The sequence below is a fragment of the Rattus norvegicus genome, chromosome 4, assembly GCF_021556685.1.
Source record: "Rattus norvegicus strain SHRSP/BbbUtx chromosome 4, alternate assembly SHRSP_T2T, whole genome shotgun sequence".
In the NCBI taxonomy this organism is placed as follows: domain Eukaryota; kingdom Metazoa; phylum Chordata; class Mammalia; order Rodentia; family Muridae; genus Rattus; species Rattus norvegicus.
This window is the reverse complement of record NC_141537.1, coordinates 167,964,339-167,976,900: the sequence shown is the minus strand read 5'-3', so window position 1 is coordinate 167,976,900 and position 12,562 is coordinate 167,964,339. Positions and strand designations below refer to the sequence as shown.

Genomic DNA, 12,562 nt, shown 5'->3' with positions numbered 1-12,562 from the left:
TAATAACCAAACAAACTTAATTGACTGTGTTTTTATAAGGAATAATTATTAGATAAGACAGCCCCATCCTTGTACCAAGCGAATCCCATATGATCAAAGAAAAAGACATGAAGATAAACATATCTGAGGAACTTGGCTCAACACTACATATTTCTTGGACTTACAGACAAATAGTTCACGTGTAAGTGTGTCTTGTTTTTGTCACACAATGTTCAGCTTTTTCTTTGCATGCATATTGAACTAATAGTGAAGACAGTAGATTTAGGATAAAGAAATCATAAACTGTAAGTTTATAACCTTTCTATATTTGGTATAACTTTAGAATTTGACATGACTTTAGAATATATGATATAAATAACCTAAAATATAAGAATATATGTATGATTATATGCAAACACACATATCTATGTCTATATCTATATATCTATCTATATCTATATCTATATCTATATCTATATCTATATCTATATCTATATCTATATCTATATCTATATCTATATCTATATCTATATATGAGGGTACAGGTGTTCATTAATGTGACATGGTTTAATATTTTTATATGAGGTAAAGGAAGTTATTGTTCTGTAATAGGCATTAAAAAGAGTCTCATCTCATATATTTTCTGTCTCAGTTGTGTCTATTGAGGTCAGAGATGATATTTTCCTTTAATGATACACTAATCTCTTTCACACATTGTTAAAGCTCCAGAAGGTCAGTGAAATGTCCTGAGCTGAGTGATATTTGGAAGAAACAATAGATATGTAACTGCTTTCAAAAGTCAAGGAAAAGGCTGACTCCAATCCTGTCAACACTCAGTACTAGTTAGGACATTGCATGATTCTTGACTATGGTCCTTTTCTGTGACAACCTGTACTGTACAACATATCATCAGGCTCCTTTGCTATATAACTTTTAATGTTATATAGCAAAAGTTACAGCCCATATTGTGTTGATGAATAGAGAGGGCTGTCTGGTTTAAACAATCTCTGTTTCTCATAAATTCCATAAAAACAGGAATACAATTTGTTTATAGTATAACCAAAAGTTTTAGTGAACTGAAAATAATGTTCCCTTAGAGTACAGGTCTAATAACCCTGCAAATATTACCATGACACTGACCATTTTTAAGGCTCACATAGCATGTAGTATACATAGTTCATCGATCATGGAGCCTTTCTATATGATTCTCATCAATCAGGTGGAAAAGACATGACTAATATTCACAGGCCTTGCACAGAACATAGTGGGCCAACTTGCACAAGCTTCACTAATCTAGGTTCATCTGTTATGGTGCTTTCTCTATCTTCCTTCCAATGAAACAGGTCGAAAGTGTCACATATCCTCTACTGAACCTAAGGGACACACAAAAATTTCTCCAGATATCCTGGTTAGAGAGTGCTTAAAATATGTTTTCCAAAAATGAAAAATAAATGTTCTGATATAACAATTAAGGCAGTAATTATTTAAAGTAAGAAATAGGAGGCACACAAGAAAATCTTTTGGGAAGAATGCATCTGGTGAACAATTTTTGAAATAAAAACACACAAACGCAGTGAAATGCAAAACATATGCTTGACCAGCCCTAATTTTCTATTTATTTAATGTGAATAAAATTTTGAGTTCTCTTTGGTTCTCTGAAAATTGTTCAAATATAAGATGAAATATAAAATTATAGGACTGAGTCCTCACCAAAAGAAAAGGAAAATATATTCAGAAAGAGAATCTTGAGAGGATGTGTTATCACCAATTACAGATATCCTGTGGTGAATAACATCCTGAGGCCTGAGCCTATTACTGACATTTAAAATAATAATAACTGTATACATCTGTCCCATTAAGGGGAACCAGAAAGCAGCTCTCATGCTCAGCTCAATAATTCCAGCCTTAAGCAACTTAAATAGAACAATTTGAAATGTGGAGCTGTCCACAGTCCTTCAAAATGTAAAATATTCAAACAACTCTTCAAGGAATTACAGATTCATGATACTGACTCAGGAAAAGTCCATATGTGTTGTGAAGCCTTTTGCTGAGGTTTTAGTGATGCAATTGTTCACACGTTCTTCCAGCCAATGTTGCTGTTATTGGGTTACTTCAAGCGAATAGTTGGAACAATTCTTGAGGCTATGCATGCTAGGGATTCGAAGTGCTTTTGTCATAAATGAAATTTGTATATGAATAACCTCAACATCATCATTCTTGACAATAGAATATATAAAGTCACATAGAAGTGATAGTGTTTAAGCTATACTATTAATCAAAGAAATTGACTACCTTCAGTTTGGATGGAAATCATTACTGATAATACAAAGATGTGTGAACACACACTAATCCTATCCAAATACACAGTGATACATAGAAAATGTTAGCAAATAGAATGCAATATTTATATAATGACTTTACTTACCTTCAATATATGGCGTACTTTCTTACAGATGACTTTATTCAAATTTACTCTTATCACTGTTGTACTGCTTAGAAAAGGGATACTGGCAACTCTTCCTTACCTCATCCTGCTGGGCAAAAGTCCCAGCATGGAGTAAAGGATGCAAGATTTCCTCCTTTGTTAAGTATGAAATAACAGTATGGAATTCAAAGGTGCCATTCTTCTGCTTCTAGTTATAAAGGCAGTGCCTTGCTTCTTCCAGCACAGATTTGGGAGAAACTACAGAGCCTCTTCCAAGATGCTAGTGGTCCTGTTCACAATCTTCCTGCTGGGCTTGAGCTTTGCTCAGGAACCAGGTGAAGGTATGAGAATATGGGTGTTGGTGCTGTGACTCTTCTTAAAGAATAAGAGACAATACTGCAGGGTAGGAGAGATATGGGACAGAGGAAAGGAGATGAAAGATAAATAAGACCACACAGTGTTTCAACTTTTAATAATGGATAGTCTTGGATTTGAGGACACTGTTGTAGTTAAAATAGACTACATATGCGAGTAATATTGCTGTACTATTTATCAAGAAAAGGTGGCAGAAATACCCATGAAAGAATCACTGTAAGGATGGCAGCTGAAGTAACAAATCTGAAACTATTACACAGAAAAATAATAACATCTTCTGAATTTTCATTTTTCCATAGTCATTATAAATTCCAATATACTATCAGTGTGTATTTAATTATTTACTCAAATGTTTATTTATATTCCCTTACTTTGAGAAGCCTAAAAGGTAGAAGATAAGAATTAAATAAAGAAGAGATTACATAGAGGTAGAATATATATATATATATATATATATATATATATATATGATTTATCAGTGTATGCAGCAAGATTCTATGTAAAATAATGACAACCAAAAGAAATTTTATATTGTTACTTACTCATAGACACTCAAAATATATGTACCAGAGATGCTTCAGATTACTGCTAGCTGTTCATGTTCCTAACTGTTTATAAATTACCAGGAAATGAGAGATTGTAGCTAAAATCATCTGCCACCTATAGATTGCTACTTGTTTTTGTGAACTCACTTTTGAATCTGTCCTTTGTTTTGCTTCACAATGGCCATCTGTGAACACTTTCCCAATTACATCAAGCAAATACAATGTAATCTTTAAAATTCTTATGTATCTTTAGTAAGCAGGATGTTTTATAATTCTACACTTTATTGTTATGTTGGGTTTCATGAATTAATAAATGTAAGTTTCACAAAGGTTCAGACAAACATTCTCCAAATTCGACAATGATGAACACCCTAGGGGATTGCAATAAATTACAATAACCCAGAGGTCTGAATTACCTGAGAAAAAGGCAATTAACTACAACACGGGAGTAGTTGCTTGCAAATAAAAGTTAGTTTCAGTGTCCTGCTTTTTACTCTTCTATGGAAACAGGAGTTCCTCAATGTCTTCTTCCAACCCCTTGTTGTATCCATTTCAGTTGATTCCAGCAGAAAAAGTATTCAAACGTTAAGGTCTCTTTTCTTTGTGACTCTATATTCAAAGACATGTATTGAGTTCATTGATTATAACCTTTCATGCATTTACTTGTTCAGTGAATACTGTATGGTCAGTAACTTTTAGACTCTTCTTCCCCTGATAATATTCCTCACCTTAAGGCCAATTTTCTGAGCAACCTGCTTGATTGAATTTTCCATATCACATAGTAATTTTATCTGGATTCACAAAATGTCAATTTGCCCAAAATAAGATAGTCAACAAAACCTCCATATGCAAACTATTTTACTTGTTTTAATTTCCCTGAGGAAACTGATCATGAATACTCTGGAAACTGAATTATGGGTAATTGCATGTGACCAAAAGACCATGTTTAAAATGAACTTTTCATGAAACTATAAACAAGTGGCTGTTGAGAAGAGATGCTGTGCGGAAAGTTCATTGAGATAAAGGAAAACAGAATCAAGTGTATCTAAGCTCATTTGTTATTTTCTTTACCACTCAGAACTTCAGAATCTAAACCAGATCCCCAATCAGAGGCCACCACCTTCAGGATTCCGACCAAGACCACCTGCTAATGGGAACCAGCAAGGCCCACCCCCACAAGGAGGCCCACAGCAGAGACCTCCTCAAGGCCCACCCCCACCAGGAGGACCACAGCAGAGACCTCAAGGCCCACCCCCACCTGCAGGACCACAGCAGAGACCTCCTCAAGGCCCACCCCCACAGGGAGGCCCACAGCAGGGACCCCCTCAAGGCCCACCCCCACAAGGAGGCCCACAGCAGAGAGCCCCTCAAGGCCCACCCCCACAAGGAGGCCCACAGCAGAGAGCCCCTCAAGGCCCACCCCCACAAGGAGGCCCACAGCAGAAACCTCCTCAAGGCCCACCCCCACCAGGAGGACCACAGCAGAAACCCCCTCAAGGTCCACCCCCACAAGGAGGCCCACAGCAGAAACCCCCTCAAGGTCCACCCCCACAAGGAGGCCCACAGCAGAAACCTCCTCAAGGCCCACCCCCACCAGGAGGACCACAGCAGAGACCTCCTCAAGGCCCACCCCCACAAGGCGGCCCTCAGCAAAGACCTCCTCAGCCTGGAAACTCACAAGGCCCTCAACAAGGTCCTCAATTCGGCAGACCCCAGGGACCTCAGTAAACCAGATTATCAGTGAAAGGTATGTTTCCTGTTAATGCCCTGGTGGGTGGCAGGGAACACAATCCTTCTATATTTCACATTGTTTAAAGTATGCAACCTAAATATGTAGTAATAACATTGTTCTGGACCCAATAGCAAATATTTTTTATTAAATATTAAATGATCTATTCATGAGAGAATATATATTTTTGGAGGAAAATCTCCTCATTTCGTTTTCCATAATTACTGCATTAATTACCTGCTTTTGGCAAGAAGACCCATTTTCTTCCTAAGGTTCATTCCCTCCTTGCTGGAATTAATGTATTCAAAAGGATACACAAATCTCATCATGTTCTTTGTTTGCATTTTTGTTTCCATTCACCATTAATTAATTGCTTGTGATTGAGATGTCATGTTCTCTCTGAACCCTGCCTTCATTAACTTTTTTTGAATTTCAGAAAATGAGTAAGAAAGTGGTTCCCTCACAATCTTCTTCCACTACCACCACAGGATGAGAATTGGAGCTTCATTCACTTCATTAATAAATGACCAGCATGCAACTTCTGACTGGTGTCTTTCTTCCTGGGTGTATTTTCAACCTCCAATTTCAGGACTGACACTTATATAAAAACACCCGTATTCTCTCTTGGTTTCGGCCTGTAATTTCTCCCAGCAATTGTCCATAAGCCAGCTATCAGTTACCATGTTTTTTAATGCTGTGTTTCTGCATGATCAACAAGGCAGACACTCTTTTCCCAGCTTAGCATAGTACTCACTCTGACAACAGATATTTGGGTGTTGTTTTGCCTAATCTGGGTTGCAAGGTCAGGGAGCTATATATAACATGCCAAAGCAAAAGGATTGAGATGTGTATGGATGTGTCCTGGGGCACCAGTGCCTCTCAGTGGAAGGGAGGAATGACCAAGCATCTTTGGCAGATGCAGTGGGCTGGTAGGCTATAGTCACTGGTATCCTGGTCTGCAATGTCTATAGGTCATCCAAGGTAGATAGAAGAGTTTTCAAGACATTGCTACATCCTGTGCTGTCTTACTTAGGGTTTCATTTCCTGTACAAACATCATGACCAAGAAACAAGTTGGAGCATAAGGGTATACTAAACGTATAATTCCACATTTCTGTTCATCACCAAAGGAAGACAAGACTCAAACTTAAGCAGGTCAGGAAGCAGGAGCTGACACAGGGGACATTGAGGATGTTACTTACTGGCTACATTCAGAGACTAGCTCAGCTTGCTTTCTTATAGAACCTAAGACTACCAGCCCAAGGACGAGACCACTTTCAGTGGACCCTGAAAATCTTGATCACTAAATGAAAAACTGCTTTATAGCTGGATCTAATTGAGCCATTTCTGAATGGAGGCTACTGTGTTTGTTATAACTCCAGCATATGTCAAGTAGACACAGAAAACCAGCTAGTCATTAGGTTCAGGGGTGAGTGTGTATCAATGCAGGCTGCAGGGACAGTGCTCAACATGACAAGGGTCAGGGATGGCTGGCCTGAATTCTGCTGTGGTCTCTGCAAACACAGATGCACTAGTGGAGGCTACAGTGTAAAAATAATCTGTCAGCCTCTGTGTTCTGCAGAGCTTTAGGAGAAGTTTGAATAGCCGGCACAAATGCACGGGGATATTTTTAAGAAATAGATGGAAGAACAGATAGGACAAGCTGGACTGAGAAGCAGGCAGGTGAAGGCATAGGGACTGGCACAGGCACAAGCACAGGCACAGACACAGAATGTCCAGGATAAGGAAGGCAAGGACAAGAGGATATGCTGGTCTTCACAGAGAGCAAAAGTGATAATGACTTTCTTAAACTATATAGGGTAAAAAGTTTGAAAAGCCACAGATGGGATGCAGAAATGATCAAACAATTAATGGAGTTAATACTACTGACAGAACATAACTTAATTATCTGGGGCTGAAGAGAATGTCTGGCACAAAACTCTGAACTCTTATTACTCTTAAACATACACTCATACATACATGCATACATATATACACACACAATCAGATAGAAAAACATCTGAATAGATGCCTGGATGAATGAATAGGAAAAAGAACCCCCAAAACAACCCATCATTCTTATATCTTTTCTCTTGCCTTTTCATAGACAAATGTTCTGAGAAAATTACATCATAGACAAAACGTTACACAAAATAGGAATTATGAAATTATTTTGATATTAATCCAAAGCAGGGGTTCATTTTGTAAGCTTACTATATCAAAACAACAGTTACATATGACCTTGTTTTACCATACTGCACACCTGTGGCTTCATCTGTTGGCCACATTGTTTTTCTGTGAACACATATTTTTGCAAGCCTATTTTCTTTTTAGTGTAATTGTGGAAGCTCATTGTGTTCCTTCTCATGCAACCTTTACTATTATGAGTAGAGCGCACATTCTATTTTTGATTTGAACATTATTACATCTTTCTAGCAAAACAAATAAAAGCAGCATTTAAACCTTTCTTCTTAGATTATTTAAATCTAATTTGGAATTCCATACAATCATTAATTTATCTAAGCATCATTAATTCATGAAAGTGCATTTAGGTAGGAAATATGCTCATTAGTGTGAACTAATGCCTACAGATTATTATATTAATATAATAAGGACAGAAAATACAAACCAGCTGTAATAATCCTGACATTAAGTCTCTTTGGGAACTTACCTCAGAGCTCACCCATCTCAGTCTATGCAAAAAGATGGGTAACACACAAGAAGGCCACCTGCCAGGCTCAATCTTTCCTAGAATGTTTCTCAACAAGAAATGATGTTGCTGTCTCCTTTATTCAGCAAATAGGCCCACAAAGTTGTAAAACTTGATGTTTCTTTTCTTTCTTTTTCTTTTCTTTTTGCAAGAAACAAAGTAATGTGAAATACAACTTCTTCAGTTTTGGAGTCAGTTTTGTTTTCAGACATCTTGATTGATAATAAATTATACTCTACATTAGATGTTGATGAATTGTATTCCCAAATGACAATAGCAATTATTTATTAGTTTTAATTTTAGATATAGAATTGAATGAAATTCTGGTTACTGTCTTTTATCCCTTTCGTGAATATTTTTTATAACACCCACAAGCTGGAAATCACCCAGATATCTTTCAACCAAAGAATGAACACTGAACAGGTTTTTCAATTACACAGTGGAATACTACTCAGCTTTTAAAAACAAGGACATCATGACATTTGCAGTCAAATGAATAGAACTAGAAAATATCACCCTAAGTGATATAATTCTGATCCAAAAGAATAGGCATAATATGTATTTACTGATAAGTGGATATTCCCCAGAGATTACAGAATACCTAGGATAAAAATCTAGAGACTCTGAGAAGTGTAACAAGCAGAAAGGCACAAATAAGGAGGCTTCAATCTCAGTTAGAAGAAGGAAGGAAATAACCACAAGAGGCAGAGGGAGAGAGGTACATAGGTACAAGAGGGAAAGGGGAGGAAAAAATGTTGACAGGAGCAGATATGGGGAATAGTGGACAGGAGAGAAGCCCAGAAGGACAACAGAATGAATGTAAATAAGTAGAGAATTTTTTTTGTTTTTTTTTTTGTTTTTTTTTTGTTTTTGTTTTTGTTTTTGTTTTTTTTTTTATTAACTGGAGTATTTCTTATATACATTTCGAGTGTTATTCCCTTTCCCGGTTTCCGGGCAAACATCCCCCTCCCCCTCCCCTTCCTTATGGGTGTTCCCCTCCCAACCCTCCCCCCATTGCTGCCCTCCCCCCAACAGTCTAGTTCACTGGGGGTTCAGTCTTAGCAGGACCCAGGGCTTCCCCTTCCACTGGTGCTCTTACTAGGATATTCATTGCTACCTATGAGGTCAGAGCCCAGGGTCAGTCCATGTATAGTCTTTAGGTAGTGGCTTAGTCCCTGGAAGCTCTGGTTGCTTGGCATTGTTGTACATATGGGGTCTCGAGCCCCTTCAAGCTCTTCCAGTTCTTTCTCTGATTCCTTCAACGGGGGTTCTATTCTCAGTTCAGTGGTTTGCTGCTGGCATTCGCCTCTGTATTTGCTGTATTCTGGCTGTGTCTCTCAGGAGCGATCTACATCCGGCTCCTGTCGGTCTGCACTTCTTTGCTTCATCCATCTTGTCTAATTGGGTGGCTGTATATGTATGGGCCACATGTGGGGCAGGCTCTGAATGGGTGTTCCTTCAGTCTCTGTTTTAATCTTTGCCTCTCTCTTCCCTGCCAAGGGTATTCTTGTTCCCCTTTAAAAGGAGTGAAGCATTCACATTTTGATCATCTGTGTTGAGTTTCATTTGTTCTAGGCATCTAGGGAAATTCAAGCATTTGGGCTAATAGCCACTTATCAATGAGTGCATACCATGTATATCTTTCTGTGATTGGGTTAGCTCATTCAGGATGATATTTTCCAGTTCCAACCATTTGCCTACGAATTTCATAAAGTCATTGTTTTTGATAGCTGAGTAATATTCCATTGTGTAGATGTACCACATTTTCTGTATCCATTCCTCTGTTGAAGGGCATCTGGGTTCTTTCCATTTTCTGGCTATTATAAATAAGGCTGCGATGAACATAGTGGATGGAGCACGTGTCTTTTTTATATGTTGGGGCATCTTTTGGGTATATGCCCAAGAGAGGTATAGCTGGATCCTCAGGCAGTTCAATGTCCAATTTTCTGTGGAACCTCCAGACTGATTTCCAGAATGGTTGTACCAGTCTGCAACCCCACCAACAATCGAGGAGTGTTCCTCTTTCTCCGCATCCTTGCCAGCATTTGCTGTCACCTGAGTTTTTGATCTTAGCCATTCTCACTGGTGTGAGGTGAAATCTCAGGGTTGTTTTGATTTGCATTTCCCTTATGACTAAAGATGTTGAACATTTCTTTAGGTGTTTCTCAGTCATTCGGCATTCCTCAGCTCTGAATTGTTTGTTTAGCTCTGAACCCCATATACATGGAAATTGAACAATGCTCTACTCAATGATAACCTGGTCAAGGAAGAAATAAAGAAAGAAATTAAAAACTTTTTAGAATTTAATGAAAATGAAGGTACAACATACCCAAACTTATGGGACACAATGAAAGCTGTGCTAAGAAGAAAACTCATAGCGCTGAGTGCCTGCAGAAAGAAACAGGAAAGAGCATATGTCAGCAGCTTGACAGCATACCTAAAAGCTCTAGAACAAAAAGAAGCAAATACACCCAGGAGGAGTAGAAGGCAGGAAATAATCAAACTCAGAGCGGAAATCAACCAAGTAGAAACAAAAAGGACCATAGAAAGAATCAACAGAACCAAAAGTTGGTTCTTTGAGAAAATCAACAAGATAGATAAACCCTTAGCTAGACTAACGAGAGGACACAGAGAGTGTGTCCAAATTAACAAAATCAGAAATGAAAAGAGAATTTTTTGAGTGAAGCTTTCATGTCATGTCTAGAAGACTGTATCTCATAATTGCCTCCTGGTCTCCTGAATTTAACAATCTTTCCATCCAATCTTGCACAGTATCTCATGAAACTAATGGGCAGCCGTTGTTTTGTACATATACCATTTGAGGCTGGTGACTCCATGTACACATAGTCTTTACAATTGAAAAGCTTAAGACTTTTGTAACATCTTTTATGTGCTGCAAAAAAAAATGATGAAGGGTTTGTAACTATAGGAACATTGAGTCAATGGAAACAATGGCAGTTGTCTCCCGAAGACACTAGGTACTTCTTTGAGCAGGGGGTGGGGGAGGGTTGTTTTAAAGACTGAAGGATCCAGCCTTGGTATGACTAAGAACTTCTCCTTCCACTGGTGCTCAACAAAGCCATCCTCTTCTAAAAATGCAGCTAGAGCCATGGGTCTGTTTATTTATACTGTTAGGATGGTAGATTAGTCAGTCCCTGGGAGCTCTGGTTGATTGGTATTGTTGTTCCTATGATGTTGCAAACCCCTCCAGCTCCTTCAATTCTTTCTCTAACTCCTCCAATGGAAACATAACTCTCAGTTTAATGGATGGCTGTGAGCATTCACCTCTATATTTGTCATGTTCTGGCAGAGTCTCACAGGATACAACAACATCAGTCTCCTTTCAGGATGTACTTCTTGGCATCAGAAATATTGTCTGGGTTTGGTGGCTGTATGTAAATGGGCTGGATTCCCAGGTGGGGCAGAATCTGAATGGCCATTCCTTCAATCTCTGTTCCAACATTTATCTCCATATCTAGTCCTATGAATATTTTCTTCCCTCTTCTATGAAGGACTGAATGATCTGTACTTTGTTTATCCTTCATCTTGAACTACAGTGGTCTCTGGATTGTATCTTGGGTAATTCGAGCTTTTGGACTAATATCCACTTATCAGTGAGTGCATATCATGTGTGGTCTTTGTTATTTTTGTGATTGGTTTACCTCACTCAGGATATTTTCTAATTCCTTCCCTTTGCCTATCAATTTCATGAAGTCATCGTTTTCAATAGCTGAGTTGTATTCCATTGTGTAAATTTACCAGATTTTCTGTATCCATTCTTCTGTTGAGGGACATCTGGGTTCTTTTCAGCTTCTGGCTATTATAATTAAGGCTACTATGAACAGAGTGGAGTATGTGTCCTTGTTATATGTTGGAGCTAGTTTTGGGTATATGCCCAGGAGAGGGATAGCTGGGTCCTCAAGTGGTACTATGTAAAATTTTCTGAGGAAACTCCAGACTGATTTATAGAATTGTATCAGCTTGGAATTCAACCAACAATGGAGGAGTGTTCCTCTTTTTCCACATCCTTGCCAGTATCCATTTTCACCTGAGGTATTTTCCTTTACCATTTTGACTGGAGTAATGTGGGATCTCAGGGTTGTTTAGATTTTCAATTCCTTGATGACTAAGGATGTTGCATGTTTCTTCAGGTTGCATTTGTAGAAATACCCCAAAAAGGGGAGGGAGAACCTATTGAGAGCATATGCAGAGTTTAGGCATGAGCCTCCAGTTGATGAATGGTGCAACCCACCCACCTCCAAAATTTTAACCCAGAATTGCTCCTGTCTGAAGAAATACAAGGACAGAGTGGAGCAGAGAATGAAGTAAAGGCCATCCAGAGATTGCTCCACTTGAGGATCCATCCCACTTGTAGACAGCAAAGCCAGATACTACTGATGATGACAAGAAGTGCTTGCTGACAGGAGTGTGATAGGGATGACTTCTGAGAGGCTCTGCCTGGTCCTGACAAATACAGAGGCAAACTCTTGTGGTCAACCATTGGACTGATCACAGGGACCCCAAAGGAAGAGTTAGGGGAAAGACCAAAGAATCTTTCAAAGGGCCTTAACTGTTCTCTGTGGGAAGGGAGGGCCTTGGTCAAGTGAAGGCTTGACACAGTGTAGAGGAATACTAGTTTGGTGAGGTAGGAGGAGGTGAGTTTTTTGATGGAAGAGCACCCTCATAGAAGCAGTGTAAAGGGCCATTGGATAGGGCTTTTTTTTTTTTTGCAGAGGGGAAATCAGGGAATGGATAAAACATTTGAAAGGTAAATAAACAAAATATCCAAAACAATCACAA

The 12,562-nt window shown here is 38.6% G+C and overlaps 1 protein-coding gene across 1 annotated transcript; it reads left to right on the top strand.

Moving 5' to 3' along the window:
- Window positions 1-2,681: 2,681 nt before the first annotated feature.
- Window positions 2,682-5,052, top strand: LOC120102183 (proline-rich protein 2-like). Its single transcript, XM_087659608.1, has 2 exons — window positions 2,682-2,739; window positions 4,403-5,052. Exons 1-2 carry the CDS (start codon window positions 2,682-2,684, stop codon window positions 5,050-5,052), a joined length of 708 nt encoding a protein of 235 aa, XP_087515734.1.
- The last annotated feature ends 7,510 nt before the right edge of the window (window positions 5,053-12,562 follow it).

Bases quoted from the DNA above. Each gene is read 5' to 3' on its own strand.
- LOC120102183 (XM_087659608.1), top strand. From the start codon at position 2,682: ATGCTAGTGGTCCTGTTCACAATCTTCCTGCTGGGCTTGAGCTTTGCT. The intron at 2,740-4,402 runs GTGAAGGTATGA...TTTACCACTCAG, and splicing joins GAGCTTTGCTCAGGAACCAG to AACTTCAGAATCTAAACCAG.